Here is a 16,774-nt window from a genome sequence, read left to right on the forward strand (position 1 = left end):
TGTTGCAAGGCACACCTTTACGGATTTCAAAATTTGATCCTGGGTAAATCCATGATCTTTCAGGTTCTTAGTATAGATATCCTGTATAATTTCCTCTGACTTTAAATCCTTGTGTACGTCATAAAGTATCATTGTTGATCCTACTTTCCGTGGGAGGTCAGAATGAGGTTCAGGTCTGCCATCTTCCTCTATTCCCGATTTCCTGTGTCATGTTCTGTAGCTGTTTCTCTGATAATACCCTTTTCTGTTATCTTCCTGATGGATTCTTCCTGACCTCCTTGAAATCGCCTTTTAATTTCTCTATGACTTCTTGTTTCACTTTTTCGCTGGTTTGCGCTTTACTTTTCTCGGTCGATTTAATGATGATGATGTGGTTCGTCTTTGTTGGTCCAGTGTTATTTGGTCTCGATATCCTGTTGTTGACTGCACTGTGCATGCAGTCAGATGACACTATTTGGGCAAAAGTGAGTGGCCCAGGTGTGGGAAGCTCAGCTCGATTCTGTTCCAAAGTTTCTCTCTCGTGTATTCTGGCTTTCAGAGCAGCATTCTGGATCATGAGGTTATTCATCAGTTTCTCCATATCTGCCCAGATGTGGTTAATTTCAAGCACCATTTAGCTTGAAACCCCGCTGCCCTCTTTGAGGGTCTCTCTCAAGGCCGTCCGAAGAGAAAAAAATATGGTTTTTTTGCATTTTTGTACTTTCCTTGAGATAGTTCATCCTGTAACCCCGGATCTTCCACGTCTTAATCGGCTGGCGAAGAGTCCTCTTCTGAGAGCCGTCCTATACTCACCATGCGGTCCAAAGGGGTGTCTTTGTCAACAGGCTTTGAAGTTGCCATTACAGTAGGGCACAGTTTGTAGTGAAGCGGACCAAGATTATTCTGAGCAAGGTGTTATTGATATCAGTGAGTCTTGAAAGGGAAGCTCTGGTCGTAGCTTTCCTTGACTAACTATTCTGACCTGAACTTTTTATAAATACAAATTCCGGACCTTTTCTTGTGTATGTTTCATTTTCAGCTTCAAGCTGAGAAAAGTTAGAAACTATGTAATGGCACAATAAAAGCGACAGTTTGGTGTAGTGATCACACTGTACAAAATTAGATAGGGAAATTTGTCAATTTCATTTTGTTTATTTTCGCAGCGCGTAGCTCTGTAGTCCACCTGCTGTTACCCTACGGCACTGTTACCCTGCGGCAGGTGGACTACGGCTGTAGTCCACCTGCTGTTACCCTACGAGTAATTTTTATACGGCCCGCGCGGAAAATGAACTAAATCAGCATTTTAGAGTCGCGTCACTACGTGTACACGCATGCAAGCATCGAGCTTTAATGTGTCAAACGTGTTCATGTAGTTCTTCTACTCAACAGCCAAGTTCACTTGAATACCTAACATTTCACACCTTTTCTCTCTTGTGATATGATAACACATTACCCTATATGTCAAATATAGGGTAATGGCACTTTGCCTGGTGTTACTTGAAGTGCATCCGTTGAAACTGTTCTGCAGCACAATGATAGTTTTATGAGCATGTTCCTTTGTATAGTGTATAATTTAATGACATTCTTTTTTGCAATGCACAACTATTCCAACCTAGAATTCCGTAACTCACTACAGGAAAGAACGCACATTTGTAAAATAAGTTTATCTCATTTTACAAATTTATCCTTTTTATTTTTTATTTCCTTTTATCTCACCATTCTTTTCTGGTTGTCCTTGATATCATCCCAACAAAGTTTGCTACCCATTCTCTTATCCTCTTCACGTCACTCTGGGGCCTTAAACCCCTATCGAATTGCAAGCAAAGATATCGTATCTCTCGCCTTGTTGTGATACCTCATTCAGTTGAACTCTTGGTCGCCTTATTGCTGACAGTTTCCCTTTTAACAGTAATGTTTTCGTCTTTTCTTTATCGGATACAGGACAAAAATTAGTCACGTGTGTAATTTATTTAATTAACAGTGTGTAACCCCTCCTTTAACATAAATCACTTATGAATTCTCGTTGGTAGGGACTCATCTTCTCTTTGATATTAGGCCATTTCAATTCCAAAGACAATTGAGCCTGTAATTCAGTCAGTTTTCGTGGATGCTATTATTGTGTTCTCACTTTCTGTTCAAAATAGCCCCATGCATTCTCTGTAAGATTTAAATCTGGTGACTTGGCTGGCCTTTTTAAATGCTGTGCTATGTCTCGTATAAGCTTAAAACAGTAGACGCTTTATGACGCTCTTCAGGAGACTTGAAATCCTGGAATCAAGGAATATCGAAATCATAGTCCCTCAAATGTTTAGCAGAAAGCATAACCTAATCCTGAAGGACATCATATAGCCAGCCTGATTCATTCTGGTTGGTATTTCAAGTAGGGGGCCCACTTCATAATGCAGTAGTTTAAAAAAATCCACTGACTCACCACCAACCTGTACGATATCCTGCACACAGGCTGAATTAAATGCCTTATTGGTTCTCCTGTGCACTAGATGTTTGGAATCTTTAGATTATAAGCAAAATTTGTATTCGTCAGCCAATATCTCAGCTTTCCAATCCGCGTTATGCAATTCTTTCCTCAATGCTCCCTCAGAAATCGGCTGATGAGGCCTTTGGTTAACTGTTTTGCAACAGTTCTTGTCTTGTTTGAAATCAAAACGCGCTATTCGCCACCGATTAAGATTACTTAGCAGACGACATTTCTAATGCCGATTTCTTGTTGATTTCTACTCACACCATTTCTTACAACTCGTATTACTAATCTTTCTGAAACAGAAAATTCGGCTGTTTATTTAATTGTACGTCCTTTAGACTTGCCAGTTGTTATCACTCCTTTTCGCCATTCACTAACTTCTTTTTCTGCGTCCCGTCTTTCGTGGTAGAAACCCATGTTTCTTCAGTCACAGCTGGTATACTTGCTACATGTGAACCCCTGGCGCTCGTCGCCGTGACGGGATATTGTGCTGTAACCCTGTACTTCACAATAAAGATTTATTTATTTAAATAGAGAAAACAAGTTAACCTTATGCTCTTAATTTCAGTGCAGTAAGCGAACAAGCTTAGAAGATACACGAGTTTAGTCAGTTATATGTTCTTACCACAAGTGGCTAATTTTTGACTGGTGTCAGCACCAACGCTGTTTGCCAGCTTCAAACGTTAACATCATGTTTTTCGAAAATGAAAATCAGGGTGGTTAATTGTCACGGATCGCAGGGCATGTATTCATGTAATAAGAGGGGATTGAAATATTTAAGTTTATTTCGTATTATTTTATTAAATTGAGTAATTTCTATAGAGTAATAGAGTAGGTTCTAATTCTCCACTGATTTTATAGATTGCTTAGAATTCTGGAGAGCTCGTTGTCTTATTGCGGTTTTCAGACAAATTAGATATATTCCACTGATGAACAACCTTTTAATCATTTGATAATCATTCTCACTATGGTGCTGACACATCACCTAATTCCCTGTAAAAGTATTGTAAAAGTATTTTTTTATTTAATATTCACTATGTTATTTAAGATTACTACCCTAGATAATTAGATCTGTCAAATGTTTCCATTTTTGTTATGTTATCGCATGTCTACGTAGATTATTTACTGTAATAATTGAATAAATTGCCAACTGCATAGGATTTTTTTGGTATATGACGGTTCAACTTGGAAAGCTAAAGGAAACGGTGTAGTTGTGAAAAGAAAACTCAGTAAACTGCGCCTTTTCCTCTGCTTGTTGTGATTTACTAATTAAAAATCTTTACACCATTCTTCAAATGAGGTTTTCTGTTTTAAAAGGAAACAATAACAAACTTATTGCATGCACGTACTCTGTTGCATCTACAGAGATAACTAGTTGGCGAAAAGAATTCATATCATATTTGGTAGCTCATATCATATGCGGTAGATCTCAACATATTGGTAGCTACTCTTGGAAGCGATGTAGCCAAGAATTATGAAAAAATCCGTACCATACACACAGTGATGAATCACATGCAAATGAGAATCGTATATTCATATAAACTTAGGTGCTCGTGACTTTTGCAATCCTTTGTGAATGATGCGAATACAATAAGTTTTATCATTAGACTTGCAGTATTGATGAACATGATTTACCAAAATCATAATAACAGGCTCGTCGGGTGGAAAGGGCCACAGAGATGACCTATGTCTGCAATTGGTATGAGGAAAATGTTGAAGTCGAAGAAACAGGTTCACTAATCATCAGATCTGGAAGAAGACGGAAACCTATCATGAAACTCCCTTGTCTGCTCGATCTCAGCGGTAGATCTCAGCGTATTGCAATCTCTGATATTCCTAGCTAGCTTACGGTTCTTAATGTAATTTATACCCATTTGTTTGTTAGTTAGTTAGTTATTTGGAGCATTAGCAACTAAGGCCATATTGCTCGGGGATATGCGGTGGTCATTCCCTGACCTCTTCGCATCCTCCGTATTTGGTGGTGACGGGCTCGAACCCTGGTGACGGTCTCGAACCCTCGAACACTGCTGCTCCTTCCCACGTGGCTACAGAGGAGCCCCTATTTGTTTGTATTTATAATTATATTTCACTTGAGGAAGACAGTTATAAATACATACTGTTCTATAAATACATAATTTTTTGTACATACATACATACATACACTTATAAATAAATACTGTTGTACTGTACGGCTAATATCAATATCACATGATTCAAACTTCCGTTACATTAGATTACATTACAATTGGATTACGAACTGCATGTAAACATCTGCTAGCATTTCAGTTTCCTGTCACCACGTTTAAGAAGAACCTTAGAGCACTGGGGAACCGAATTAAATAAGGAAACAAACAATACTCTGTTCTTCTCCTCATAACTTACCGTGAACAACACCTAAGAAGATAGTTATCCACAACAGATCATGTGCGAGATAGCATAGCACCACACCAGCTGTGGCCACTGCTGATCCATATAGGCAGATAGTACGAATGGCGAAATTCTTGCCCAAAATTCCTGCTAGCGGACCTGTAAATAAAAGCAAATGTTTAAACGTGTAAAACGCTACATTCTACTAAATTCTACTATTTCATTCTACTAAATTTTAAGTCTCATTTCTTTAATCGGCTATTGAGTGATATTAGTTCTTTATTTGATATATAGAAATTTACACGTAGTCCTATTATTCCCTCCGTCTTCCTGTATAATACAGACAATCATCCTTTTCTCCACTCTGTAACTTCCCCTTGCGTCTAGTTTGACCTCGCTGCAGAACACTGAATATATAACCTTTCCCCACACAAAGTGCAAATGGCCTGAGTTCGAATCCCGTTAATGAGGCGACGAATTTTTATGGCATTTTTCAAAACGTAGCTGAAGTAGCCGGTCTCAGGCGAGGGCAGCATGGTTTTTCTTCCAGCCAACAGTAAACTGACCGAATACACGCAGTTGCAGACACAATATACTGACGCTTCATAGCCTTGGTTACTTTGGCGCGTAATACACATCTAACTATTGGTGTAAGAGGAACTTACGTGGTAAAGCAAGATGAGCAAGATCGTCTTCTAGATGAAGAGTAAAGCGGGCTTCGAAGTTGTGAACACGTTTATTATGCTAATACACTATTTTATTCTATCACCTTGAATGAGCGTCCCGAAAACTAGATAGAGTTGATGAATTAAAGCAAAATTTAAATACTGAGGCGCATTGGCATAAGAATCGTGGGGGTTTGAACAGTCTTGGACGGGAATAATTTGTTCAACCTTCAGTGATCGCTCTCTGTCGCGAGAGTATATATCCTTGTCTGATGATTTGAGATTTTATTTGATGAAGTTCACTTCAGTTGATGATATTTCTAGAACAGAGAGAGAGAGAGAGAGAGAGGAAAATAATATAATATGATTCGGAGTGTTGTCAGCGGCATAGCCAAGTGATCAGACTTTAAAATTCTTATCGTGACTGAAATTCGAAAGTTCTATGCGTTATTTATTATTAACATAAAATATACACAACAGGCATGCGCCCAGTTAAAGTGTATAGCATCGCAGAGCAGGGCAGAAAATACACAAGCAGATACAAAGATTGTACATTAATATATAAATAAATAGCCGAATAACAGACAAAATACAATAATAGTTCATTTCCAACGGGATAAGTCGAATTCATGGAAATAAAAACACGGTATACATGACATCCTTGGTTCAGTATCTTGAAGAGAATCACAGAGAGCAGACAATAGAGGAGCCATCACACACACACACACACACACACACACACACACACACACACACACACACACACACACACACACACACACACACACACACCATCAACCAGCCAACCTGCTCTCCAGATAGTTCTGCGAAACTCTTTCCTGTCCACAGCTAAATCTAGATTATACTTGTTCTTGTATATCTCTAACCTGGAGTTACTGATGTGGAAAGTAGTCTTCTGTCTGGTAGCCACCGCTGGAATGCGCAGATCAATGTGGCATAGAAAATCTGGCAGATTGGTAGAGCCAGAGAAGATGCGATACAACTATTTTAGATCCAGTCAGTTCGCCGAGTTTCCAGAGATTGAAGCTTGAAGTAGGAACAGCGATTCGGGTAGAATTATTATATATTTTTTTTTAATTCCAGGTATTCTACAGCAGTTTCCTAACCTGTTGTTCTTGTGACTTGAAAATAAACACGATTTTTTTTTTCCGTTTCTTTTCCTTTTTTTTTTTGCTGTAGGCAACAGTTCCGTTTAACAGTGATGGGAAATGCATATATGCCTGAAACAACCTAACGTATACTACACTGTGATGTATGAGTACATAACATTGTATTTAAAAAAGTAATTCATATATGAAGCCTCTCAGAAAAGTAATGCGATTAGATAAAAAATATATATATTTTTTAATTTTATTCAGAATAACAATGGCCACCCTCAAAATAACTTTCCTCTACAGCAAACGTTGTGACGTTTCCAACGGCATTTCCAGCCGTTAAAGCAAAACTGGTAGTCGTCATCTGTCAGCTCGTTAATAGTGTCGGTTACAGCCTTTTGAATTGTCCTTATCGGCTCATAATGATTTCCTTTTAGTTTCTTTTTTAGTTTTGGGAACAAAAAGTAATCATACGGAGCTAGGTCCGGTGAATGTGGCAGATGCGAGAGGACCGGAATGCTCTTCTGCGCCAGAAATTCTGTAATGGAGAAGGCAAATGGGATGGTGTGTTGGTCGTGGTGGATAATCCAATTTTGACTGATCTCTGGTTGCACACAAAGGATTCTTTTTTCGTAACTGCTTCAGAATTTCTCTGTAATAATTTTGGTGCATTGTTTGTCCTTGTGGCAAAAACTCTTTGTGAATGATGCCTCGATAATCAAAAAAAAAAAAAAAAAAAAACCCACAATCATCGTTTTTACTTTTGATGTAGTCATTCGAAATTTCTTCGGACGTGGGTATGTTTTCGCTCGCCACTCCTAACTTTGGCGTTTTGTGTTTGGTTTCTGGATCGTACTGGGAAAAAAAACAGCTTTTTTCACCAGTAGCGACTTGTTTCAGTACGTCTGGATCGATTTCTAACTTTTCTAGTAAATCAAGACACACGTTCTAGTAAATCAAGACACGTTCATGCAATTTTATTTTTGTCCATCATTCAAAACCTGTGGAATCATTTTTGCGCACACTTTTCGCATGGCCAAATCTTCACTTAAAATTTTGTGAACAGCGACTCGATTTAAATACAGTTCATCGGCTATCATTCTGATTGTTAATCTTCGATCTCGACGAATTAACGCTCTCACTCTTTGGACATTGTAGTCAGTTCAAGTGGTTGCTGGCCATCCGGCACATGTCTCATCTTCCACCGTTTCGCGTCCCTCCGAAAACATCTTGTGCCAATGGAACCCTTTTGATCGTGGCATCGCATCCTCTTCACATGCCATTCTCAGTTTTTGTACACTTCAGTTTCTCACAAAACTTGATTGCATATCGTTATTTAATATTTCGCTGTGCCACAATTGTAACACGCTTAACAAACATGCAGTTACTATAACTGCTCTAGCATTAGATGTCCTGCCTCTGACGAATTCAAACACAGTGAGGTTAGGGGAAGAACTTCGCTACATGTTGTTGCGCGTCACTTGTTTCCAGTGTTGTCACTACATTTGTTACAGAATTAATCTCATTACTTTCCTGACAGGTCTCGTATATTTGCAAGTATAATTTGTGTTCATTTTTGTGGTTCGTGCTTCCACCAAAAATAAAGTTGTTTCTGTAAAAGGTTAGGAAACGCTGAGCTACAATATTACAGGAACTCCCCGACTTACGTAATACTCGACTTACGGAAATTCGACTTTATATAAGTTTTTGCCGGCCGGTGCAAACTTAAAAAAAATGGTGGAAACGTAATTTGCATCCCGCACAAATAAATGGAGGTATCCTGAAATATCGTAATGGGAATCCAATAACACATATATTTTTTTTTTTTTTTTCTGTAATTCGTTTCAAGTCCTTGAAAGTTGAAAATTTCGCTATATTACTAAGCTACATCTCTCTAAAAGGTCATTTTTATAATGGAAATTGCACTACCCTTTCATCGTTACCATATGTTCCCGGTATAAGAATCAATTTTGAACGCCTTTGTGATATTTTTCCAAAGCACGTTTCTGCAGGTCACTACCAGATAAAGACAATTTGCAGTTTTCGGTTTATTCGGCTTTTCTGTTAGTGCATCTAATTATAAACGGGTAGTAAACTCAATCTTATTGCATTTGCGATAATACCGATAACTGCAATTGTGGTGAATTGAAATCTTCAATCATATAAAAAACATATTTTCAGAAACTTCTCTTCATTCTTATTTACGTATTACAATGATGAAGGGAAAGCGACCAACGAAAAGTACAAGTGGTGGTAATGCCAGGAAACGAAACAAAATTGATTTAGAAATGAAGATTAAAATGATTAAAAAGTACGAAGCAGGACAAAGTTTGTCATCTATTGCAAGAGAATTAGGTCTCGCTACTTCAACAGTGAATACTATTTTAAAGGACAGTGCGCGTATAAAAGAACATGTTAAAGGATCAACGCACTTAAGTTCAACAGTGATCGCAAAACAGCGTTCAGGTGCTATATCGAAGATGGAACAGCTGTTAATAATGTGGATGGAAAATCAGATTCAGCATCGAGTGCCCATGAGTCTAATGACCATTCAAGCAAAAGCAACAAGTATTTATAAGGATATTAAGGATAAGTACGGCGAACTCCAACACAAGTGTTCGTGGCAAGCAACGGGTGGTTTAATAGGATCAAGCATCGCGCTGGTTTCCACAACGTTTCAGTATGCGGTGAAGTCGCCAGTGCGCACACTTTTCGCATGGAGGTTGATGCCGATTCTGCAGCTGCAGAGAAATTTTGTGTTGAAAAAAATTATTGATGAAGGCGACTATTCAACGCAGCAAATTTTTAACGTTGACGAGACTGCTCTGTATTGGAAAAAAATTCCGGATCGAACATACGTTGCCAGAGGAAAATACAATGTCAGGTTTCAAGGCGTCAAAAGATAGAGCCACGCTTTTGTTTGGGGCTAATGCAGCGGGAGATTACAGATTAAAACCACTGCTTGTGTATGATTCTGGAAATCCTCGTGCATTTAAGGGCATCAGTAAAGTCACCCTACCCGTGCATTTCCGATAGAACCAGAGAGCATGGATAGCAATATCTCTCTTTGACGATTGGTTTAAATGCTGCTTCACGTGAGAGTCATATTTCTACCGCCAAACACGACTTCACTCATCCAACCTATGGATCAGGGTGTTATTTCGGATTTAAAAGCATACTATTTACGCACAACATTTGCTCACGCAGTGTCTGCAGTAGACGACGAGAAAAATTTTAAGAGACTTTTGGAAATCTTAGAATATTTACCACGCCATCTTAAACATTAATAAGGCCTGAGCGGAAATTACTAAAAGTTGTTTAAATGGATCATGGAAGAAAATGTGCCCACGGCACGTAAGAGGCTTCGAAGGATTTGAAAAAGACGAATCATGTGATGTTACCGATATGATTATAAAGGTTGCAGAGCTACTTCATTTGGAGGTTGATGCCAAAGACGTGGAAGAGTTAGCAGAGGAAGAAGAGAAGAATTAGCGCTAACGAAGAACATATTGACTTGCAGGCAGCGGTAGTGAAAGAAGAAAATGCTGACGAAGCTCAAGATGAACCAAATGAGGAGCCGAGACGATTCATCACCAGAGAGATGGCAATGGCATTTCGTGAAATTGCATCGGCAATGGCGAGGTTTGAGAAGATGGACATCCTGACAGCGAACGATTCTTAAAAGTAAACAGAGGGGTGAATGATATGCTTGCTTGCTACAAAGAAATCTACGATGAAAAGAAAAAAGCCACCGTCCAGTCATCCATTAATGTGTTCTTTCGTAAGGTTGAGCGGCCGACCCCTTCTAAATCTCCACAGCCCCCTACCTCCGCAGCGGCGTACTTATCAGCTGAAGACGACGATTCTGGCAACGATGCTCGAAAGGTAAAATTTACTGACGTTATGCCTGTCTCTCTTTTTTTGTAATTTTATAATTTTGGAATTTTTTTAAATTGCACGCTTTTGTAATTTTATAATTTTTCCTGTGCATGAGATAAAAAATTGAATAAATACAATAAATAATTCCATTTACATGTTCGTCCAACATTTATTTTTTTTTCTTTATGATTCAATGAATTCAGCGAGCACAGTTGCGAGTGCTGCACGAGCATGGGGGAAATTCCGACTTACGTAGCCTTCCCCGGAACGCAACCCTTACATAAGTCAGTGAGTTCCTGTACTATGTATGATCTCCGTCATTTATAATCTCAGCGCAGCGCACAACCTTCATCTGTAGAACGAAGCTAGTACATGTAGTTTTTAATGATGGAATCTTATGCGCTGAATAAAAAATACGTTCTCATGTGCTTTTTTGTTATATATGGTTAAAATTTGATATTTGATTATCATATTACAGAACAACTCGTTTAATTTGCACAGCATTAAATAATTAAATAAAAGTTATTTATTGTGATACTTGAGAATGTATATAGTCTTGTAGTCTGGAATATATTCAAAAACTGTCACAGCGATATCTTAAATGCTTAATTCGGGATAAGATTTCCCTGTTTACTTTATATTTTGAAGGCCATCTCACTGAGTTATGTGAAACAAAAGAGCACATTTACACAGCAGTGAATAGTGTGAATCATTCAATAATTATCGTCCTAACTTATTTAAAGTTTCAGCCCCCACATTTGCAGAGCATTTTTTATTTATCAAATTTTTACATTAATTGTAAAATACAGTTTACTGCGTAGTTTTTACAATTAATGTTAAAATTTGATCAATGTAAAGTAACTTTTAACTAGTAAGTTAAAAGGTAACTTACTAGTTTTACAATCAATGTAAAACTAATAAAATTTTTACATTGATCGAAAAATTTACTTAAAATTAGTGAATCACACTGTACTGGGGAAGGGTGGCTGGAGAATGGGTATAAATATTGATAAAATTACCGGTAAATACTTTTATTTCTCTCTAAGTTTTGAGGCCACAACTAAGGCCACCACGGCTAGACAATTAAGTTCTTATTACTTTTTATCATTAGCGAATTTGAAGTACATGTACTTGAGTCACAGTTAATTAGGTCTGTGAATAAAACCAAGCATTTTTCCATGAATTTCTTTCCTATTTATTTCATAACCACTAGTTTTCGATATCGGTATTTAAACACTGCAGGAATTAAATCATTTTATAGAACAGTAAAATATATAGCTGCTGATGATCTTCCATGTGTATCCCATGGTAAATGGTCCCAGAACATTTTATGCGCAATTACTTGTTCCAAGTTCTTAGTAGAAAGGGTTTCTTTTTTGATAAAAGATATTAAGCTGGCTCTACTGCCTTGGAGCTCAATAGACGTGTCATCGCCGTAAAAACGCTCTCGCTCTCCCTCCTTCTCTCTCTCTCTCTCTCTCTCTCTCTCTCTCTCTCTCTCTCTCTCTCTCTCTCTCTCTCTCTCATATACAGGGTGTCTCAAAAATATTGCTACAAACGTTTAGGGGAGGTAGGTAACATCTAAAGGAATGTGAATGGCATAGGAACCCATAACCGGAAACGTCACGGGAAAGTAGTAGCAGAGGCACAAGAAGCAGAAATGACACAAGACAGTAATTAGTGGCAAACATTTATTTGACATAATATTAACAATGGAGTACGAGATGGATGCATTTCATGATGTTACAACAGATGCTCGAAGGTTCCACCATTAGACGCGATGCATGCGTGACACTGACGCAGCATGGATTGGCGGACACGGTCGAACACACCTGGAGTTTCTTTGACAGTAGCAGCAGCGCAGACGAGTCTCGTCACGAGATCCATTTCCGTCTCCACAGGCGATTCATACACGATAGATTTGAGGCCACCCCCCCACAGAAAGAAATCGAGGCTCGATAAATCAGATGAGCGTGGGGGCCAGGCAACGGGTCCACCACAGCCAATCCATCGACGCCCAAAATGCCTATTCGAATGGTCACGAACACACCTTCCATAATGGGCAGGTGCCCGTCATGTTGAAACCAAATGTTGCGTCTCACATTTGCTGGAACGTCGTCAAGTAACCCTGGTAGAACTTGTTCAAGAAAGATTCGATATTTAGCGGAGTTCATGCGGGATGGTAACAGGTATGGGCCGACTAAGCAGTCACCGACCATACCTGCCCACACATTTATTGCGAAGCGATGTTGTGCCGCATTGGGGCGCACACCGTGTGGGCCCTCTGCTAATCCATACACTAGGTGCATATCTGCTAGCTCACAGTTCGTATATCCATGCATGCTCTTCGTGCGGCGACTACTGCTTGAATGAGTAAACCAGAAATTTTCCCTCTCGCGAACTGATGAACAGCGCCGTGTACCGACTTACTGTGACGTTTCCGGTTATGAGTTCCTATGCGATTCACATTCCTTTAGATGTTACCTACCTCCCCTAAACGTTTGTACTAATATTTTTAAGACACCCTGTATACAGTGGTGGGATTCAGCCGGTTCGCACCGGTTCGGCAGAACCGATACCTAATTTTTTGTTTAGTTCAGCGTACCGGTTGTTAAAATGGAACAGAGTTCTCTCTAAAGTGGGCGCCTGGGCAGCCACACAATATGGAAATCACAAATTTACATTCCTTACATTTTTTTAAGGTTCATCTACGCAACAGCGTATTCCAAGTGCCCGTAGTAATGTTTGTTCAGTCCATAGGTGAAAAAAATTAGACGGAACTATGCGTGTAATATTTATTTATTCATTTCATAAAACTCATATCTTTGATGAAATACTACATTTTTAACTGATGTTTATCAATGGTATAAGCACAGTGCTTTGTTTATAAAAGTTTATGATCTGACCACACGTGGACAGAACCTGTAAAAATATTTACATATATAGGCACATATCCGCTCCTGCTCTATAATATATTGAAATAAAACATGACAGATTTTTTCAATACAGGTTTGACAGATTTTTTCAATAAGAAACCAAAATCAGAATTTGTTGTATCAGAATTGGCCTTGAATGGTACAAAACAGTCACAAGCACAACCACTCCAACTTGAAGAAAGCAGCACGTCAATTATTGAAATAAAAAACGATAACTCCAAAATCGAAAATAATCTTCCTGAATGCTGGACAGTGCAACAATATAACAATTTTAAAGAAAAATATGACGGACTGGTAATTTTTAACAAAACGTTAGATTATTATTATTATTATTATTATTATTATTATTATTATTATTATTATTATTATTATTATCCATATGATGCAAGGAAGCCTGAGGCTTATGCTGCACCAGGAAAAAAAAAAAAGTTTCCGAGTAACCCTGAGAGAGAGAGAGTCAAAAGTAGAAGGGAATCACCAAGAAAGAGAAGAATGATGATATTCAGCTCAGGACCCTAGGTGTGCCAAGCCCATACTCACCAGATGTGAGCCCCCAGGGTTAAGTTTTGCGAGTATTGTGCAAAATATGACTTTATAAAAGAGAAAAGTGTTCAAGTGTCAAAAGAATGGAAATGTTTTCACATTGAGGCATCAGGGAAAAATAAAGAGGTACAACAAGCTTCTCTAAGGAACAAAATGAAAGAACATTTTTCATCAAAAGCTCATAACATTTGTAAAGAGAACTTAAAACAATGTGAGCAGGATTCAATAACAAAAGTAATAGATACGATGAATTAAAAATATTTAAGTGCTACTTGTAGAGTATTTAATTCAGTTTACAGCCTGGTAAAAAGATGTAAACCGTTTTCAGACATAAAGATGAGATAGAAGTGCAAATTAAAAATGGATTAGATATGGAAATAGGATTACATTCTCGTAAAACTGCTGTGAAAGTAGTTGATTTCATTGCAAAGGAAATTAAAAAAGAAATATTTAATAAAATTATTGAAAATATGTTTGATTATTGACGAAGCTTCAACGATATCCTGCAAACCAGTTATTATACTTGTCTTAAAAGTTGAGGATTCAGTTACATCACTAACAATTTTCGTTGAACTAGTTGAATAGGACAATATGTTCAATATAAGAGACAATATGTTCTTCAGTTATGGAAAGTTTAAATAATGTTGGGCTTACTAAGAACTACCTAAAAAAAATTTAATAGGATTTTGCTCCGATGGTGCCAGCGTTATGCTTGGGAGAAAATCTGGAGTGAGCACCAGGATTGCAAAAGAGTTTCCAAACATAATAATGTGGCACTGTTCATCGCCTTCATCTTGTTTTAGATTATTTGATAAAGGAAATAAAGCAAGTAAATCATTTAAAAATATTTATTGATAAGATATATACTATTTTTCATCAATCCAATAAGAACCAAATTGAACTTTCCAAAATATCTGAACAACTTGGACTTGAAATTATAAAGATTTGTAGAGTTTTGGGACCAAGATGGGCTGCTGTAGTTTAAGGTCAACCCTAGCTGCGTGGCGGCTTATCCAGCGCTACACCACTATTTTTATTCAAATAAAAAAAATACTTAGGTATGGCTCACCGTCTTGAAAATATTTTATAACTGATTTGGCATTGATGATTGATATTTTAAACGAAATTTCTCTTATTTCAAATGCACTGCAAGCAAGAAATATAGACATAATAAAGGCTGAAAAACTCGTGATAAGATCTATTAAAGCATTTCAAATGATTGGAAAGGAAAAGGGTTCATACAAAAAAAAGCTGATGAATTAATTACTTTAGAAAGCATAAAAAATATAAAATTTGTATAAAATCATCGATTTGTTGGGCTTCCTCGATTTTTTGGAACCAGATTACTTGAATATTGAAGAAGTACTAGTTCCATGGAAAGCAGCTGAAGAACAATTGCTCGTATTTAATGACATTTTTAATTACCAAATTGATATTAATGATTATCGAGATTTCGTGGAAAACGTTTTAAAAAATTCCCAGAATTATGCAATTCCTGAAAGCTTTCAAAGAGCTAAAAATATTGTAAGAACAATTGCTGACACGATGCAGCCCTAACACGATGATAATAAATTATCACGACACAATTGCAGCCCTAACACGATGATAATAAATTATCATCGTGTTAGGGCTGTGTCCATATTTGTTAAATCGTATTGTAAATTTATTATTTCATTGGCCTGATAAAGTTAAATTAGCCTGATAAATCGAGCTTTTCTTTTACTCCTTCCTGCTCTCCATTGAGATTTCTTTTATTTATCTCATTGGTTTTCCAGCAGTACTTCAGCTAATATAAATTGGCAGTTGTTTGCTGATCATTTTAAATGCCTGATTAAAAAGTGTAAACATCTTCTCTAGATAGTATAACAATCTGACTTCAAGAGAACAAAATATTTTCGAATCCCAGTAAATGCAAATTTTGTAGATTTTGTTTTCTGTCATGGTAAACTGCCTCTCTTATTTCATTATTCTGTTCCTGGAGAAACCATTAAAGTTGTTGACCTATTTAAAAACTTGAGCATTACATTTGAGCCATTCGTGGTCCAGTGGTTGGTGTGGGCTGCCAAAAGCAAGAAGATTGCAGCATCGATCGAAAAATGCACAGTCTTTCATTGCAGCGTGCATTTGTAAACTTTTTCGCCTCGGCCATCTCTGCAATAAACGGAAATTATTTATTCCGCTGTGGTCTTCATACTATATTTAGTAGAAAAACGAAAGGCGATCCAAGGTCACCCACTTCATAGTGTGTACTGTATATGGAGTGGATAGACTTAGCCAATTGTTTTTCTAACCGCGCTATAACATAGTTCCTCATGCATTCAGTTTACAGAATGCATGGGGAACTATGTTATATATTTGAATTAATCAACTCAAACCTTCGAGTTTTTCGTTCAGAGGTGATTCCACTGTTTGGACATAATACAAGCACCTTATTCTTTCGATATTTATTATACGAGGTATAAAGAAAGTAAAGAACCAAACCCTTCAAAAATGTCGAGAAACAAAATTTTATTCAAAAGTTATTTAAGTTACATATTTCACTTTTTCTACTTTCGTGCATAACTACGATGTACGAGGCGATCCATAGTTTTCGCAACAGTGGTTTTTTGAAGTTAATATCACCATATAAACCGAAATAAAGACGTTTTCAAAATGAGGTAGTTTATTTGATTGCCTGATTTGCATGTTGTAACAGATTATGCGCAGCATATTTGTTTACAGTGCTGCTGTAGTCTGTATTTTTATGGCAGTATTACTGCTAAAATTTTAAAAGGCTAAAATAGCCTTTGAACACCAATGTAGTTTGACAGT

At 37.5% G+C, this 16,774-nt stretch overlaps 1 protein-coding gene across 1 annotated transcript in view; it reads right to left on the bottom strand.

Annotated features, from left to right (window-relative positions):
* LOC150085885 (uncharacterized) overlaps positions 1-16,774 on the bottom strand; it is a 166,482-nt gene that overhangs the window by 34,618 nt on the left and 115,090 nt on the right. The window contains exon 7 of the mRNA XM_090374728.1: positions 4,841-4,984. Coding sequence (XP_090230854.1) covers positions 4,841-4,984 — 144 coding nt within the window. The remainder of the gene's footprint in view (positions 1-4,840; positions 4,985-16,774) is intronic.

Source organism: Mastigoproctus giganteus, chromosome 5 (genome assembly GCF_048544385.1).
Source record: "Mastigoproctus giganteus isolate SK-2022 chromosome 5, ASM4854438v1, whole genome shotgun sequence".
NCBI lineage: Eukaryota > Metazoa > Arthropoda > Arachnida > Uropygi > Thelyphonidae > Mastigoproctus > Mastigoproctus giganteus.